Raw genomic sequence first — 20145 nt, 5'->3', positions numbered from 1 at the left:
ACAAAGTCTCCCTTTACTTCGTTTTCTTCACCCTTCTTCATCGTCTCACTAAGCACTACCTTATACATGCTGTATGTTAATAGTTCTTTGAATACGTTCTTATTCCTTGATCTTTCCAACATCTTTCCTAAATTTATAAACATTTTTCGTTGCCATGTTCGTCTTGAATATTGATTCCAGTCGATCTCCTAGGCGTATTCGAATTTTTTTACAATTTAATTTTTTTGGAGAATAAGAAGCAACCCCATCGCTCTAATCCTTCAGTCTTTGAGGGACAAGAAAATTTCTGTATCCTTAGCCGATATGTTCTAGTTTAACCCTCCATCACTCGCATCTCAAAAAATTACGCCATCACTCGCGTGTTAGATTTTATCCAACATATTGGTATAGGTCAAATAAATGAGTCATTAGTATTTATTAGTTAAGTTTATTGGCTATTAACTCACAAAAAAACGATAAACTTATATTTTTTTAAAACAAAACTGCAAAAAAAACTACTAGGTAAACGAAAAAAATATACACATTACCCTAGAACAAAACAAATAAGGGGATTTATTCCAAAAAAAATGTACGCATTACGCATAAAATTAGATTTCTTCCTCTTCTAGGCAGTGGTGGAAAGTAAAATTTGTTAAATTAGTGTGGTCTTTACATATAAGCAACTTACACTTAGGTTGGGTAAACCTGTTCTTCCTTACAGAGCAAAAAGAACATCTTGGTTTTATAGTTGGAGTTGCCCCTTGAGAAACTGATGGTTTTTCTCCGGTTATATTTCGGATCCTGAGTCTCAACTGAAAAGGCAGATTTGGAATATTGGACCTGGATATTGGTAAAAGGCTGATTATAACTGTGATTTTCGCTGGATTATTCAGTTATTTATACGATTTCATATAACTTAGGCACTCCTCACTTAATTTTCATTAGTCCTGGTCACTCTTTTGCTATGATTGGTTACCCAATCTACGGTGAGGTCGCTCCGGTTTCTGATGTGCACTTCCCTAGTGAGATACAGATGAAAATGGAGAGTATGAGTATGATTGATTATAATATCGGTATCTTAAGTGCACTTCACTAATCCATATGCCCCTTTAACCATCATGTCGATTCAATATTGGTTTTAGAATTTTTTGGTTTTGAATTTTCCTGGTTTGCGCAAGATACTATTTGCTTTATCTAGTAACTACTACAATTGTACTAAGAAGAGAAAGATTTAGAAGTTAATGAAACCAATACTAAAACATTTCAATTATCGTATTGTAGTAGAAATCTTAGGTCCAGACTTTAATATTTTTAACACATTTGCGACCAACCTATTTTTAGGTCTGTCCAATCAAACTGAATTATGATTAAACAAGGATTATAAAAAAAATGTTTTGGATAATGACACACATGTGTGACACTGGTTTATAGTAATAAAAATTTGAACACAACCCAAGTATCACAAATATGTGACATAAAAATATTTACCTACTACTTATAAAAAAAGTTTAATGGTCTTTTCTGTGCCACTCAGTAAAACAGGGTGTAACACACAACCCAATGGGCTGTCCATCACTCCCCTTACATTCCTGACATGTGTACCAGGTGACAGCCCTTTTTTTGGTGTTTGATCACTTCCTCTCTAAACTGAAGGTACGACGTTCTTGTTTTCTTTGACGTGTTTCTATTTTTATTCAACAACCAATTGCCATTCCACATGCAAATATCTACTAAGCGAAAGAAAACTTTCATGTGCCATCTCAAAGTTTTTCGTGGTGTGCCATAATATGAAGTCATCTGGTCAATTCTGTCAATTCCCGACATAAAGGAATTGTAGTCCACATTGCACCACATTTTCATTTGCATCGTTCGCTTCGCTCTCATCATTACTCGACTCACCGCCATCATTGTTCGACTCACCCAGATCATTGCTTGTATCCTCAGTCTCTCTTCCAGAATGATAAGGAGAATATTCACTTCCACTAGAATATAATATTTCATTATGGTCCTCCTCGAATTCATATTCAATATTTTCGGTATCTCTGTACTCACTAACTTCCCTACTAGCCATCTCGGCATCTAATTGAAGATCTCGTGTACTTAGATGTTGTTTTGACATTGTTAATACGTCTGAAACAAACATTGAGTTAGAATCTATGGAGAAGCTATGAGCATATTAACGTGTGTATTAAAAACGGCATCAGTAGGTGTGGCTAACGATCATACCAATATAGCGGTGGGATCAGAGTCGGACTCGATAATATTAAAACTACTATACAAATATGACTAGTTATTCAGAAGATTGAATCATAATCTAAAAAGTGCAATACATTTTTAATAAACTATGATTTATTTATCCCGCGGTAAACACTAAAAACACGACCCTATTATACATAAAGATAAATTAATACAGTCAAATAACAGGTTGTATCTGAAAGAGATAATATTATAAATAATATTTTAAAGGGTAAAATGAATATACGGTATGAAATAAAAGAAATACGTTTGTTTTACAACTTATATATTAAACTTAAAAATTTAGTTCAATTAACAAAGTTAGAAAAGTTATTATTAAAAAAAAATTGAATATCTGCCGAATATCTAAATGGAAACACTGTGTAGAAATAAACATAATTATGTTGCAGTAGTTAATAAGAAATTTTAAGATATTTAGAATGAAGATATTTGAGTATTCCCAAGTATAGCACGATCTACCTTACTTATAAGATTTTTTATAAATACTATTAATTTATTCTTTGAAGTACGGGCCATTACTTTGTTTACATATTTGTATACTAACCTGTGGCACGTTATTCCTGAAGATTTTTTATTAACATTGCTACTGCAACTACATTGAGAACAAGAAACTATTATTATGCACTATCAAAATATAATATTATAGTTTTTATGAAAGTATTATAAAACTAAAAATATTCGAAAAACAACAAACGTAAACAATCATACACGATCTGTCAAAACGATCATAACAATATGGCCGAAGTGATGTCGTTTTTAGTCACTTGATGCTCTCTCCATAGATTCTAACCCGATGGAAACAAATAAGGGATTACACCGTGTATAAATAAGTTACATAGTTATATTACCTGTCTAAATTATACACAATAACGACACTTTTCGTATTTGACGTTTGCATTCGTGCCATAAATTTATAGGTTATTTCTTCTTTTTTTAAATGTCGAGATCACAACCCAGCCAGAACGTGAGAAAGATGGATTGTTCAGGTGGACTGTGGCCAAATTTAGACCCACTGTGGTAAAATTATTTTACATTTCATCACGTAAGTTCGGTGTCGCACATGTGTGTCAGCAGTTCTTACGAAAACTTCACCGTCACACATGTGTGACAGTTGGTCTTAAATGTGTTAATATCGTTATGAAGCTATTAATACAATTTGCTATTTTTGTTGGGAATAAGCCACACTTTTACTTTAAATTAAGTTCATTTGACGTTTTTATTTCCACTTCGGAAATCGTTCTCAAAATACAAAATATTAATAAAGTTATATTTTTAGCTACAAGAAGTAAAACTTTATCTACGCAACCCAGTTGGTAGCCAGCATGTAAAATTTTGAACATTTGTTTCTCTTTTATTTTCATTGGCCCTTTCTTTACTGTTTCGTGTGTATGATACCTCGTTTCTTTGATCCTTTCAGTCCTCATATCAACTGCTTCTTAGATGGCTGTTCCACTATTGTTAAACGTTCGGTGTATGGTTTCCTTCTATGTACAGAGTTTTATTTTTTTTTTGTCATATTGTCTATTTTTCCTGAGCTCTTCTAAAAGATTCGAAAATTTGAGTCGTGATAAATCTTACTACTAAAATAAAACCATAATTGTTCAACGTATGGTGAAACACAAATGTTATTCGTTTGGTTAAAGTATCATTTATGTTAATATTTATTTTTAGTGAAACCAGCTCAATCGATTCAACGATCAATTTATCGGAAAATCAAGAGACCGTTCAGAATCAACAAAATTCAGAAAAAGACGAGGTCTACGATATAGATGATGTTGAAAGAGCTTTGGAAAATATGTATCAATTACTGGATTCGGAAAGTAGCACAGTCCAGAAAAAGGTATCTCAAAACACATAATAGCACTTTATTTTTGTCTTTTTCTATATATACACATAGTTTCAAAAGTTATGCATCACCCCTCGTAGCTCGTATTCACGATTTTTACAATTTTATAAATTCTTATCTTTATCACATATTTAATAGGCATTTTTCATAAAAACTCCCCTTTTTTGGTTTTTTATTTTATTTAAATACCCATTGATCTGGTTTTGCCAAGGTGTAAACATTTGAAAAATTTATTCTGGTAAAATTTGTGAAAACGTGATTTATATAAACGTGATTAATATGAGTTAAATCGTGCAAGTACTATCGCTTTAGCTGAAGAAGGTAATTCACAGCGGTTCGTGTCAAAAATAGTGGGTGTTTCTCCGAGTGATGTCTCACGGGATATGGAATAGGCTTCTTTTTCTTCTTTTAGTACCATGTCCGATTATCGAACGTTGGATATACCACGGGTTAAATTAAAAGACGTTATCCACTTACTGTACGCAAGAGAGATACCTCTAGGAATAATCAAAACGATCGAAAATATCTGCTAAAACAACACAATAAAAGTAAAAGTAGAAGAACTAACCGACCCTATTGAAGCTGGCAATGGAATAAGATAGGGAGATTCCCTGAGTTGTTGAGAGTTATTGTTCAACCTGATTATGGATGAAATATTAAAAAAAGTAAGAACTAAAAAGGGATAACAAATGGGAGAAAAACAACTTAAAATAATCTGCTATGCAGACGACGCAATACTACTCTCTCAAAGTGAAGTTGATTTACAACGTATGCTGCACCAATTTAATATAACCGCCAGAAAATTTAACATGTTAATTTCCCCAAAAATTACGTTATTATCTACGCTCAATTCGGGAATATCGTGTGGCAAAACGAAAAATTTATCACCTCGACACTATAGTTAACGCCGAACATACAGTCGTCAAAGTTTGGCAAAATACAACAGTAACAAGTGACAGGAAGGAGAAGAACAACACAGATAGGACAGATCAAAGATACAGATGGTATACTCATAACAGATTTACAACAAAAAATGAATCGATGGACAGAATACATATCACAACTTTTTGATGACAAAGATAGACAAGAAATCTCAAACGAATATACAGATGATACAGGGCCTGATATAATCAGAGAAGAAATAGATTATGCAATCAAACAAGCGAAAAGTGGTAAGGCCCCCGGTCCTGATGAAATTCCCGTAGAACTGCTCAAACTTATGGACGATGAATCTATTAAAATACTCCTAGATCTATTTAACACAATATATAGAACTGGAATAATACCTAGGGAATGGCTCCGTTCGACCTTTATACTACTGCCAAAAAAGGCAAATACAAGGGAATGCAGCGAATATCGTACGATAGCTTTGATGAGTCATGCTCTAAAACTGTTTCTGAAAATAATCCATAATAGGATCTATAGGAAATTAGACGCAGACATCAGTAACACTCAGATGGGATTCAGAAAAGGGCTGGGTACAAGGGAGGCTCTGTTTGCAATGAACGTTCTCTCACAGAGATGCTTAGACATGAACCAAGAAATTTACACCTGCTTTATTGATTTCGAAAAGGCCTTTGACAAAGTACAACATGAACCACTAAGACAAATTCTAATAAAGAAAAATATAGACAGCCGAGATATTCGAATTATATGCAACCTATATTGGAATCAAACAGCAAATGTGAAGGTTGAGGGTAGGCTAACAGAAGAAATTCAAATCCGTCGAGGAGTCCGGCAGGGATGCATCTTGTCGCCACTTTTGTTTAATCTGTATAGTGAAGCTATTTGTGAACAAGCACTCGAGGAAGAAGATCTTGGACTGATAATAAATGGTGAGACGATCAACAATATAAGGTATGCTGACGATACGGTTCTCCTAACGGGAACGCTAGTAGAACTACAACATCTCGTTCAAAGTCTCAATATATATTGTAACAGTTACGGCTTGAAAATTAATTTGAAAAAAAACTAAATTTATGGTAATCACGAAATCCAAGAACATCAGAGCTAATCTTGTAATAGACAATACAACGATTGAGCGTGTGTCCTGTTATAAATATCTAGGTGCTTGGATCACAGACGATACTGATCAAGCAAAAGAGATTAGATGTAGAATAGAAATCGCTAGATCAGTCTTTAATAGAATGCGCAAACTCTTTTGCAATCGTGATATCAACATAAAGTTACGAATACGAATGCTGCGGTGTTATGTCTTTTCTACCCTGTTGTATGGAGTAGAGGCTTGGACACTAAAACAGTTGACCACAAAAAACATCGAAGCTTTCGAGATGTGGTGCTATAGGCGCATTCTCAGAATATCATGGATGGACCGCGTCACTAACACGCAAGTACTCCAAACTTTAGACAAAAGATGCGAAATTCTAAATGAGATAAAAACTAGAAAGATGGAATACTTGGGGCACATTGTGAGAGGTGAAAAGTACGAACTTTTAAGAAATATCATGCAGGGCAAAATTAAGGGCAAAAGAAGTGTGGGAAGAAGAAAAATATCGTGGCTTCGTAATCTACGTGAATGGTTCGGGTGTAGTTCGATTGAACTTTTTAGGCGCGCTGCTAACAAAGTCGCAGTGGCCATGATGATTTCCAATCTCCGTTAGGAGTGGCACGAGAAGAAGAAGAAGAACAAGTGCACAACAAGCCTTTTTTGAAGGTTTATTGACAAGATACGAGCGCCGTCAGAAAAGGGCCGGCGTCTAACTGTCGCTCGTATTGGCAGCGATACTGGTTTTCTGCAAAATGTTGCCCTTGTTTTTATATCGAAGAAAACTAGGGACCATCATGAAGACCTGAAGTGGTTCGAGAACATTCTCCAGCGTGCAGATAGTAACTCTGTCATAGTATTGAATAACGCATCTTATCACAGCCGCCTTGTTAAACGCATTTCAACGATGACATACAGAATCATTATGCAGAGCTGGCTACGAGAAAAATATATTTATATATGTATATAATTTCATTTACAGAGGATATAGTCAAAGCACAACTAATGTCAATAACTAAGGAACATCATGGTAGATATCGTCAATATTCTGTTGATTCAATCGCTAGACTTCATGGTATTACTGTTTTGAGACTTCTACCTTACCATTGCGAGTTAAATCCAATTGAATTAATTTGGGCTCAAATGAACGGATATGTTGCCCGAGAGAACGTAACATTTAAAATTGGCGATGTTCAGCGCCTATTACAAACCAGTATAGATTACATACATCCTACAAATTGAAAGAACGCTATTTGCAATGTATTGAAAATAGAAGAGAAAATGTGGAAGCTGGATGGGATAATGGAAAATGTTATTAAACCTGTAATAGTAAGGATCGGCGTCAATGAGTCAGAAGACTCGATGCATTCCCAGGATTCTGATGATTTATAAATAAAGCTGTACGTAAACGGTAGGTAAAGGTTTTAAAAACCTGAATTTTTCGCAAAATCTTTAGTCTCCGGAACTAGTCAGTCGCTTTTAATAAACCTTGATGCATTTTGTTTTCTCTGATAGTTTACCACAATTTGACCGAAAAAATTAATAAAATTTTTGTAACTGAAAAAAGTTGAAAAAAGATCAATTTTTGAACAATTTTTTCAAATGTCAGCCATTTAGTTTTTTTTACGAATTTTTCATTTTGCTGGTAAACTATCACGTAAGGTGCCGATCCAAAGATTAACTGTCCGCCATGGAGCAGTAATTTGTGCACGAAAATTTTTTTTCGCCATCTTTAAAATACACAAACAATAGAAAATAACAAAAGAGAAATTTTTTGTAATCTTCAAAAGTTGTATAATAATATTAAAGAAATTTAATTGTAAAATATTTTTTTTTTGCCATATATATAATATAATAAATAAAATACAAAAAAAAATTGTTAAAAATTTGCCCTTTTTTTAGAATTCTAGACGGTTAAACTTCGATTATATTTCATTTTCTTACGTGTAAATCCCAAATATTTTACAATCCTGTAGAATCCACACTTCCAGTCCACTCGTGCGTATGTTCAAGCCTTTTCTGCAAATGCTTTAATGATGCACGGCAACATTTAGTTCCGTGAAGATTGTAAATTGTATTGTTAATGAACTGTTTGTCGTAATCCCTTTAGCTGGAAATTTTTTGAGAATTATTTGAATCTGCGTTTATTAACTGAAATACTTATTGATAAACGATTTTTTATAATCTTGGTAAGCAATTTATAGAGATGGGGCAGGGCTAGTGGTCGATATTTTTCAATGTTCGTTTTATCCCCTTTCTTAAATATCAGGATGACTTCTGAGTTGTCCATTTGTGAAGAGCCTTTATTACTTAGATTATCTTTAGGAAAAATCTGTTCGACAGATTGGTATATGTGATGCTTATTCATAAAACGATTTTTTATAATTATTGTAGTAAGCAATTTATAGAGTTGTGGCGGGACTAGTGGTCGATATGTTTCAATATTCGTTTTATTCTCTTTCTTAAATATCAGGATGACTTCAGTTGTTCATTTTTGAAGAGACTTTTTCGTCGATTATTTTATTTTAATAAGGTTTTCAGTATTTTTTCTATCTTGCCACCTTCTGTTAACCATACCGGCTGTCATTTTTTCCTCTTCTGTACATTTATTATTTTTTAGTTGCATTTGAAAGTCTGTTATTTCTCGTATATTATCTTAGCCGATGTTGCATCTAATTCTTTTAGTTCGCTGAGTTAATTCTTCTATGATCTTGTTTAGATCTTGCTTACTAATATTTTTGGCTTCTGAACATATTGTTACAATTTTCCATTATTTCTGACTTATTCTTTATACCTACTTGTCTTCTTCTTCTTCTTCCTTCTTGTATGTAGGCTTTAAAGCCTGTTTCTTCTTCAATATTAGCCTCCTAAATTGGTTAAATTGTCGCACCATCTTTTTCTTGGTCTACCAATACTTCTTCGTCCATTTGGTGACTTATCTCCTGCCATTCTACTAATGTGTTCGTTCCACTCCTGTTTCCGTTTTTTCACCCATCCATTTATGTCTTCTATATTGCATGCTCTTCTTATGTTTTCACTTCTCTCCCTATCCAACAGACTTTTTCCTGATATTCGTCTGAGTATTTTCATCTCTGTTGTTTCTAGTAGTCGTCTCGTTTTAGATGTGTCAGGTGTTGTCTCCGCTGTGTATGTTAATATAGGTCTAATTGCTGCTTTATAAATTCTTGTTTTTGTGTCTTTTTTTGTTGTCTTGTGTTTGTTATACCTACTTATGATTTATGTAACATGTTTAATTTATTACAGAAATTTTCTTTATTCGTTTTGAGATATATTTGTGGGAGAAGTTTGTCAAAGAGTAGATACAATCTCCAAAATAAGGATTTTTAACGATTATTTTTTTACATAAATTTATATCTGATTTAATTTGTAGAAAACCAGTGATGACAAAATATCGGTAGAGAGAAAAGAAAAGAGTAAAGGAAGCAGTCTGTCTTCCGCAACGCTTCAAGATTCCATACTTGAAATGAGTCGTACTACGGACACGAGCAATACTATTATTAGACGAAAAAGAAAACTATGTAATCCCAATGATATTACTATACTCCCCGACCAAGACGACGAAGTTGAGAGGCGTAAAAGAAGGTTAACTAAGGAATCTCTTCTTTCAGAGGAATTAGGTAAGAGTTTATTATTGTTTAATTGATTCTTTTGGTTATTGTTTTTGTTAGGGATATAAGCTTCAAATCTTATGTTAAGTAAGTTAATAATCGTGTTTCTAAACCAGAGGCAAAATTCTTTGAAACCTACTAGATTTTGAGACACAATTTGGTTTTAAGAGCGGACTGGGTGTGAAGCAGCTTTCTGCTTGAATACGCTTGTACAAAACTGCATGGATCAACGAAAGGATATAGTCATAACATTCCTCGATTATAGAAAATCGTTTAACACTGTAAAAGATGACGCAATGATAAAAATGCTACACAACGCTAACATTAACGAGAAAGATATAAGAGTTATCCAGAATCTCTATTGGAATCAAAAAGCACTGATGAGACTGAGTGAGACTGAACAAATAAACCAACACAGAAGAATTTGAAATTTTAAGAGGGGTGCGACAGGGGTGTATTTTGTCTCCTATGCTCTTCAATCTCTATGTGGAGAACATTTTTGCAGAGGAACTGGAAGGGTCTGAGAGTGGAATAAAGGTAAACGGATTCCTGATAAATAACATTCGTTATGCCGACGACACCGCGATAATAACAGACAACTAACATGATAGGCAGTTGATGTTAAATAAATAAACACCGTAGGAAAAATATATGGCTTGAAGATAAATGCTGGAAAATCTAAATGCATGGCAATAAGAAAAAACGCATAAATACTTGGGAATGATGATGAATGACCAATGGGATCCTCAATAAGAAATAAAATGCCGTACCGAATAAGCAAGACAAGGTTTTATCAAATTTAAACCGCTACTATGTAACCGCAATCTTTCCTTCAATCTCCGCTACAGGATGGTTAAATGCTATGTATGGTCCATATTGTTATACGGCATGGAAACATGGACGTTAAGAGTATCTTCCATTAATAAGTTGGAGGCCTTCGAAATGTGGACGTTGCGAAGAATGTTCCGCATAGCATGGACAGATAGGGTAAGAAACGAGGAAGTCTTAAGAAAGGCAAATACTGAGGGAGAACTACTCAATTTGATCAAAGTACGAAAAATTGGATACCTCGGCCATATTCTGAGAGAAAAAAATACGCAATTCCTCAACTAATCATCCAGGGAAAGATTGAAGGCAAGAGAGGAGTAGGTCGCAAACAAATGTCGTAGCTACGGAACACAAAGAACTAGGCAGGCATAAATAACACTGGCGATCTTTTGCATGCCGCAAAAGACAGACGTCTGGCCTTAAGATAATTCGCCAACGCACTATAGGTGCACGGCACCATAAGAAGAAGAAGAAGATTTTGACGTATATTTTCCATTATTTTTTACCATATAATATAGTTTTTTACGTTCAATCCGTCGATTTTTCCCTGAATAATGAGTGTTACAGTAGATCCTCTGACGATATCAAGCCTGTAAGCTCTTTTTTTTTTCTGTGGAAGCCGTCTGTTCTAGAACGGTCGTACTAGTATTTAGGGATCTACCGGATCGGGTATCTGGGGAATCCGGCCGGAACCAGAATTTCTACCGCTAACCTTACCTGACACCGGAATTCCAGCCGGATCAAGACCTACCTATAAGAAGTATTCCATCCGCTTAACGTTATTTCATAAGTTTATTTAAATTTTAAGATGAATTTTATACTTTAGCTTCTAAAGTATAAAAAGTAAAGATACTGAATGGGAACAAAGAAATAAAAATGTCTGTTACGCAGACGACGCAATATTGATAGCCCAAAATGAAGATAGTCTACAAAGACTGGTCAACAGATTTAACATAAGAGCAAAAGAATTTAATATGACAATCTCATCTCAAAAAACTAAAACAATAGTAATCAGCAAAGAACCAACCAGATGTACAATAGAAATTGATGGCATGAGTATTGAACAAATAATGGAAATGAAATACCTGGGAATTGCACTGTCTACCTATGGAAATCTAGACAGGGAAGTGAGAGATCAAGTACAAAAAGCAAATAGACTGGCAGGATGTCTTAATGACACTATATGGCGAAACAGACACATTAATACTGAGATGAAATCAAGAATTTATAAAGCTAGTGTAAGACCAATAATAACATATGCCTCAGAAACAAGACCCGACACAGCCACAACGCAAAGGCTACTGGAAACAGCAGGGATGAAAGTACTGAGAAGAATTACAGGAAATACGCTGAGAGATCGAAAGCGAAGTGAAGACATTAGAAGAAAATGTAACGCACAGTGTATAAATGAATGAACACAAAATAGAAAAAAAGAATGGAATAACAACATAAGCAGAATGGAGGAGACCCGTGTCGTCAAAATAGCAAGAGATGTCACCAATCGGCAGAAGAAGTATCGGACAACCGCGAAAAAGATGGACTGACAACCTTCCATAGAGGTATTAATCCGCCAATGAATAAGCAGAATTGCTTATAAAGAGAAAGAAGAAAATGCTTCTAAGTATAAAATTTCATTATAATACAATGTAGGCAGATCTATAGCTATAACAAAATGTTTATAAAACTGGTGGCGGCAGTGCAGTGATTTCAATCCATTCTACTGTTTCGCATTAAACAGGGGAATCCCCACCCAGTTCTGGGAAAATTTTTCAAATTCCGGCCGGATCATGATGCTGATTCGACAGGAACGGTTATTCCGGCAAATTGGCCGGATCGGGCCGGGTTAGTAGTACCGCCGGAATTCCGGTGCGGAACCTAAATACCCATTTCATTTTTGTTGACTTAGAGGAGTAAGCTTATGATAATTTGCCCCCAATAAAACTATTTGTAGTTTTTAGAAATAGCTACTTAAATGAACTATTTGTGAAAGCTATTTATAATATCTATTAACCCTTTGTGGCCGGAGTTAATTTTTTCTTTTTAATACTAATTTTTTTGGTTGATTTATGAACCGGTACACATAATAAGAGATATTTTTATAGAAAAAAAAATTATTTTTATTTAGTTTTTTCAAAAACATGTGGTTCCATAAAGTGACCACTAGGAAACTAGACCAAAATCAAAATCAATTCTTTTGGTGAAATTTATAAAAACAATTGTTTTTTTTTTCACTTAAACAGAGTCCAACACGACATGTAGAACAATGCCACCTAGAACGATGTGGTTGCGCACGCGTACTGCAATGGGCACAACGAACCTTGTTTCCGTTTCCTTTTATTTTAGGGGAAACTATAGTCTTAAATTTATTTGGTACACCTTGAGAACTCCTTCTGCCCTTTTTATCTGGATCTGGTTGTGCTCCAATTAATCCCAACGCTACAGCCAATCTAAAGTCTTTCAGAGAAAAACTTGTTACGTTTTCTGCCCGGTCTCTATATAAAATATAACTATTTACTACAGATAGATCCAGAAAACGCCAAAACAACCTATGCCACCATTTCTTAGACTTGCGATTTATTTTGTATAAAGAAATATACATATCTGACTGGTCGACATACCCCATATGCTTGTTATAGTCTTTGACTTTTTGAAGACAAGCAATGTCTTGAGATGTACCTTGTTTTTTCTGGAAACAGTTTGGATATCATTTGGGTTGTGGAAGTTACTGAGAAATAGAACTGGCTTGCTGTCCATCCACTTTAGATATACTAGACCTTCTTCAGTGATCCTCCATTCTGAAGTTCCTCTTGTCTCAGAGATCTCAGAGATCTTCATCTAATTCATCCTCAGATGGAGCCCCCGAAAGTGACAGATTCTAAATCTAATGGTATTTCGTCAATCAAAGCATATGCCTCGTCTGAGGCCAACTTCCTAATGCCCATGACCAACACCTGAAGTAAAACAAAAACAGAGATGTAGGCATATCCCACTGACCTGGTGGTTCCATAGAAGAACCACACATTTTATTTGCAAATAGTAAATTTATGCTAAGTTTTACAAACATCAAATTATCAAATATCACAAAAGAACCGCATAACAAACAGAAATAACAAAAAACTTACCGAATAAATTGCTGATTTCAAATAAAATATATTGTTTGTCGTTCTTCACTTCTCAACACTCGTGACTTATACAAAACAACTGTCGATTAGTGTGTCTGAACAATAAAATATTACGGCGGCAAGATTTGTATAAAGTGGGGATATACACAGAAATGCACTCCGACAGTGTGGTTCCAAGCAATCACTTCTAGGCCGTTAACAAAAATTATTTTATTTGTGGTATCTTCATGGAACCACTAGGCCCCAAAGGGTTAAAATAACATAGCAGTGGTAGAAGTGGGCACAAGGATATCAGAATTTTTCGAAGTGAATAAAATATTGAGACAGGGTTGCTGTTATCCCCAACTCTATTTAAAATATACTTTCAGGAAGCCCTAGATACCTGACGCAGAAAATGATACAGAATTGGTATAGAGATGTAGCAAGACACTCTGTACACCTTACTATCTACAGATGATTAAATTGGTCAGTTGTGGCCCTCGATAAGGAAAAAAACTCATTTATGATGAGGAAAATACTGGAGGAATATTGAAAGTGGGGTTTGAAAATGATTTTTCAAAAAACCGAATATCTATTCGTTAGAGAATCAGCACTTAACATAAAAATAGAAAGCCATTAAATCAGAACATATCAGGAATATACATATATAGGAGGCATTATATCTTGTGAAGGAATGTCTGAAGAGACATAGAGCGTAGAATGTTGGTCGGGAAAAATTACACCAAATTAGAAATCAAATTATGAATATATAGGCCCATTGTAGAGTTGGTGGTGAAATATGTGCAAGTATTCGTAACTTACTGAGACAAATATGGAAAAAAATTCGTTTTCTCAGAAGAGCGAGGAGAATATCAAAGATAGAAAGTAGAAGAAATCAAGACGTTAGACAACATGTGGGGATAACAGAAAAGATCAACGATGGAATAATATTATGTGCTGTTCTGGGAAAAAACATTAGAAACACTCCTCGCGGTAGCAGAGCAAGCTCTAACTCTAAGGTTGAACAGCGGTTCAGTGGAAATAGGCTATTGTTTGATACTGATAAGACAGATTTTATTTACTTTAGAACCAGCCAGTCACGAGAACAGTTCCCAGATACAGTCAATATTCTATCACAATACACAGAACCTGCTAGATTAGTTAAATTTCTTAACATAATACGACATGATAAAATACGTCAAAACAACTGAATAGAGACTGCTACTCATTAAGAGTATTGAAGGAATATATCTAGACCAGGGAATTTTACTATCAGTATATTATGCAAACTTTTGGACTGCAGTGGTTAGCTCCACTGTCTTTAAAGTCAAAAAAACGGCAGTCTGTTAAAGACGGTAGAATCCTTCAGATGCCGATTCAAATCACTCACATTCTCAGCCATCTATATATTTGAATGTATTATGTATCTCTTTAAAAATTTTACTTTGTTTTATCACCTGCTTCCAAGTCGTGAATATAATACAAGAAGCTTTAATTTGAATTTCCCGCTTGAAAAGTCCTTTGTATACGTGTGTTAAATTTTACAACAGTCTACAATCACACTATAGAGCTTTTAAAGAAAGGTTTTTCAACACCTAGTTAAAATTGAGACCTATACCTACTGTGTTTTTTGTAACCTGTGATTAATAATGTAACCATATTTGCTCAATTATGGTACAAAATTTATACAAAAAAAATTTACCCTATCGATGTATTTTGTACGACTTAAGTTTTAAAAATTTACGTATTTTTTTAGATTTGCGTAGATCGGATATAATCGAAAAACAAGCACATTCAACTCCAGAGAAGACCAAAGAACTATCCCAATCCAAATGCTCTATCGAAGAGGATGCTAATTTAGATTTAGATAAAGTAAATCTTCAGAAATCAAATACTAGTAGCATAGAACATACTCCAACAAATCCCGTCAGAGAAGATCGTGAATCACCAAATTCCCTTACTAAAAGACATGCTGAGGAGCATCTGCTAAGGTCTGCTAGAAGGGAAAAGACCAAAAAGAGAACCAAAGATCGTTCACCGTTTAACGCGGATATGATTACGTTACACAAAAAAAGAAGACATGAACGATTCGCTAAGATAAACGAAGATGACAGAAGTATGTTGAACAGATCATTACACAAAATTTTTGGTTGGCCAACTGATGACAGAAGTTTCTTGAAGGAAGTTTTTTCTAAAACGTACGGTAAGTAGTATTTTGAAGGTAGTGTCCTTTAAAGATAAACCGATACAACATATATAAAACAAAATTGCTCTTAAAATTGCTTGTAAACTTTTTCTAATATCTAACGGTATCAAAGTTTCGGTATTTTAATGAACCACCTTCAGGTGACAACCACACCCTCAATTTGTTTAAATAGCAAAGAGTGCCATGTGGCACTTCCTTGAAACATTGTGAAATTCTGATTTAAAAAATATATTACGCTGATCATATATTTATATAAATATACAGATAACGACATTGTTTTGTTGACCATAGGAATTAAGATTTATTGCAATCCCATCTCTAGATTATATTTATTATAATGCTCTAAAAGTAATTTTTTGGTTATTTTTTAGCCTTAATAGCAATACAAATAAATAAGTAAGTAAATAAGTAATATGCTTTATTGTCACTGAAAATTGTACAAATTTTATGGACAAAGCTTATAACAATAAGACAAGAAAGAAGAAAAAAAATCAGAATAAGAATCGTTTGTACTTTTAAATAAAAAAAAAACAATAAAATTCTTCCAAACTTAAATATAAAAAATACTACTTAATTAAGAGCCTGCAAACTTCGTAAAATGTACCTAACAAAAAATAAAAATTAGGAAAGCAGATTAATGAATTACTACACAAGAAGGACCTGAAATTATTATTTCCACCGTCACCAGTACCTTCTGCTCGATCACATATACAGGCAAAATATCAACAAAAATAGCCAAACACATAAAAAAGAAAAGAATAACACCAGCTTTCAGAACAAATAACAACCTAGGCAAACATATTAAAAACAACAAGAGCCAAAATAAAACCACTTACACAGTGGTGTGTACAAACTTAAATGTGGCGATTGCCCAAAAGCTTACATCGGTCAAACTGATAGAAATTTTTAATAAACGAATAGCGGAACATAAAAGGGCTTTTAATAACAGAAAAACAGATTCTACATACGCACTTCACCTTGTTTAAAATTTAAAATTCTTCACATTCAAAATAAAGGCCTTAAGCTATCTTTGTTAGAATCTATGGAAATCAACAAATTAAAAAACACAGACAAACTTGAGACAAACAGTTCTCCCCTCCTCAACATATTTCATTAAAGACTAAGTGTAAACGCATGCCAAAAATAGATCACTTGAGAAAGGCAATCAGCCGAAACAGCTGTAGTGATAAGAGTTTAAAATAAATTTTGTGGAAGTTTTGAAAACAAAGTTTTCAGTGTTTTATTGTTACATAAAATGAATTTCCATCAAGTAACAGTCGAATCCATCAATTAGCAAGAGATAAATCTCCAATCGGCGGAAAAAGTATCGGACGACTGCACAAAAGATGGAGTGACAACCTTCCATAGAGGTATTAATTCGCCAATGAACAAGCAGAATTGCTTATAAAGAGGAAGAAGAAGAATCATATATTGAATCGACAAAATAAATTCCCGAATTTGTAGTTTTTATTGTATTACTGTACTTTATTTTAATACATTTTTCATATTCGTTCAGACACCTTACCGAATTCTTTTGTGACATTTTCTTACATTTTTTTTAATCCTTACTGAAATTATAACATTTTTTTTACAGTATGCGATGTCTCCAAGGACATAAGCTCAAAGTCTACGCTCAGAAACTATAGCAATGCCGATAAATCAAAAAGTAGAGATTATGTAGAATCGAGTGGTGTCAAAAAGAAACTGGAAAAAGAATTTAGAAGAAGTCCCAGCATTGCCAAAATCGACCAATTTAAAAAGAAAAAGAGAATACCAAACGATCAAATTCGTTACGCCGATCTTCACAAAGGAAATAACAGTGTTATGCAATTTTTGAAGGATATCGAAGATGATGTAAATGATGGAGAAAGTTTGATGGAAATGCTTCGTGCAAGAAAAATGAAAAAGAATATTGTGAACAAATCTCACCTAAAGAATAAAAGTATTAGATATAAAACAAAAAGTAAGTATTATGTAGGTTAATTTTGTCATAATTTCATTTTAACCCATTTTCCATTATAAGTCAGCGTCCTATTTATAGGTCAATGAAAATTTTTTTCAGCCCTTAAAATTTTTTTCAATTTAAAGAACAATTTTTCATAGATATTTTAGCTGTAGTCTTATAGTCCAGTCGTCAGAGAGTTTACCCCTAAAAATCATAAGAACAATCTGAATTTATGCAAGGGATATTAATTTTGGGACCCCAAAAAAGATTACCACTTTTACCCCCGGACTTCCCCCTAAAACCCCCTGCAGAGGGATAAAAACGCAAAAAAATCGATTTACCAAGAACCTATACACCGTAGAAAAAAATGTTTCGAATAAAAAATATAGCTGAGATAATTTCAAACAAAAACGTTTATAAGCATTTTTTGTATAGAATGAACCGTTCTCTTATAAACGTTATCAGTGTTTAATAAAATTTGTATCAGCTCGACGGTAAAAATTTGATATCTTTTGATTCAAACGTCTTATCGATAAAAATTAAGATGCGTTTTAAAGTCAAAAAGTGCAGATTTCGTATGCAGTTTTTGTATTTTGCCGAAAATAAACTCGTTTTTATTTATTTTTTTTTTATAAAGGTGTTAAATAAATTAACGTAACGCGATTTTTGCCATTTTTTATGATACTCGGGAGATCAATAAAATAGATCACTTTTATTAACCAGTTGTAGTAAAATTTCCATTTTTAGAGATCAATCTTTAAAACCTATGACGTGAAATTTCAATTTTATGGTAACAAATATGAGGCATTTGAAATATGGATAAAAAACGCAGAATTTAATATTTTACGTTACAAACGATCACACGTCGCGGAAAATGCATTTAAGAAGACGGTTTTGGTGTAGTTTATTGCAAAAATTTTTATTCTTTTGAAAAACGTACTAGTGTAATTGAAAAAAAAAGTTTTAAATGTTTCAGATCGTTTGTTGTGCGGAAGTTTAAATCCAGCGTTTTTTAAGCACATTTCAAATGCCTCACATTTGTTGCCAAAACTCAAAACTAAAATATCATGCTATAAGTTTTAAAGGTTAGGCCCTAGTAAACTTCCAATTGCTGTTTCCAATCCATTACTGGATGTGAGTAATGTTATGTTTCGAGTCTGAGCAACGCATTTTGTGACAGTTTTATAAAACTCGTTTGATTGATTATATGTTCAGATCGAGAACCATCGCACATTATAGCTAAATTTATAGCGTATGGTAGAACGACTAGCCAGAGGTTCGGTGTGCTCATTTTCAACCAACTGACTTTCTTTATCGTGTATTCTATTATATTGCAAGTGGTGTTGGTAGTTCTATCATATAATTCATTTAAGATACAGTTTGGCTGAGTATCCATATTAATAATTCCCATTAGTGAACATGCCAACTCTCCTTTGTTTAATTCTATACACTTTCCTTTATCTTCATATGTCACTTCAAAATAATTTAAGTTATTGTAATCTACTGCAAGTAGATTCCTTGGGACCAACAACGAGCGCACAACACCACCTCTCATCGACAACGGAAGAGCTATGACTCTCAGTAGGTTGTATATAGTGTTGTCAATTATTCGGAAATAGCCAATAATGACGATGTCTTCGTGATTATTGTCTGTATTTGTCCGGGTTTTATAATATCTATTAAGTGTCCATGATTGTAATGAAGATTTAATATTTTTTCGTATGTGTTCGAATATTCTTTTGCATATTCCATTGCACGGTTATAAGTCGTTTCCACTTTAAGTCGTATGTACTCTTTCTCTAATGTGTCAGCTCTATATGAGACATCACTTAGGCCCTTAGACATTTCCTTAGTTCCGTTTATCAGTGCTTCTCGGAACCTATTTAAATGTCCGTTTATTCTTTCTTCTGTAGAGGCTATTGTTTGTAACATCAGCTTCGTCTGATGTTTTGAATTTCTTATTAGATCCTTCTGATTTTCATCTAAGGATTTCTGTATACTTTTCTATTAGGAAGGACTATTCCTAGAAGACCCCTCTTCGGCCTTCTTTTAACTTCCAGATCTAATGCTCGACTTATCATTTTTGCTCGTTCTTGTTCCTCTTTTAGCTAGCTCGATAGTGAATCACAATTTATTATATTGCTTGTCTTACACATATTTTCCAGCGTTTTTACCATTGAATCTATCGTTCGTTCACCATCTATTTTTTTTTTCTTTTCTAGATGAGTTTTTATTCTAAATATCCCTCGATCTATGTATACATCGCTTAGATGCTATGAATATAATCCGGGGGATGGGGTATAAATTTTGTACAAATCTGCATTTGATGGTTTCAAAAATTCTAAAAATA

General features: G+C 33.8%; 1 protein-coding gene across 1 annotated transcript in view; it reads left to right on the top strand.

Annotated features, from left to right (window-relative positions):
- The window catches only part of LOC140438610 (uncharacterized), a 63969-nt gene that overhangs the window by 41924 nt on the left and 1900 nt on the right, over positions 1 to 20145 (top strand). The window contains exons 10-13 of the mRNA XM_072528270.1: positions 3907 to 4075; positions 9478 to 9724; positions 15401 to 15847; positions 17445 to 17813. Coding sequence (XP_072384371.1) covers positions 3907 to 4075; positions 9478 to 9724; positions 15401 to 15847; positions 17445 to 17813 — 1232 coding nt within the window. The remainder of the gene's footprint in view (positions 1 to 3906; positions 4076 to 9477; positions 9725 to 15400; positions 15848 to 17444; positions 17814 to 20145) is intronic.

Source organism: Diabrotica undecimpunctata, chromosome 4 (assembly GCF_040954645.1).
Source record: "Diabrotica undecimpunctata isolate CICGRU chromosome 4, icDiaUnde3, whole genome shotgun sequence".
Taxonomy (NCBI): Eukaryota; Metazoa; Arthropoda; class Insecta; order Coleoptera; family Chrysomelidae; genus Diabrotica; species Diabrotica undecimpunctata.
The sequence above is the reverse complement of the archived record's forward strand: the minus strand, read 5'-3'. Positions and strand labels throughout refer to the sequence as shown.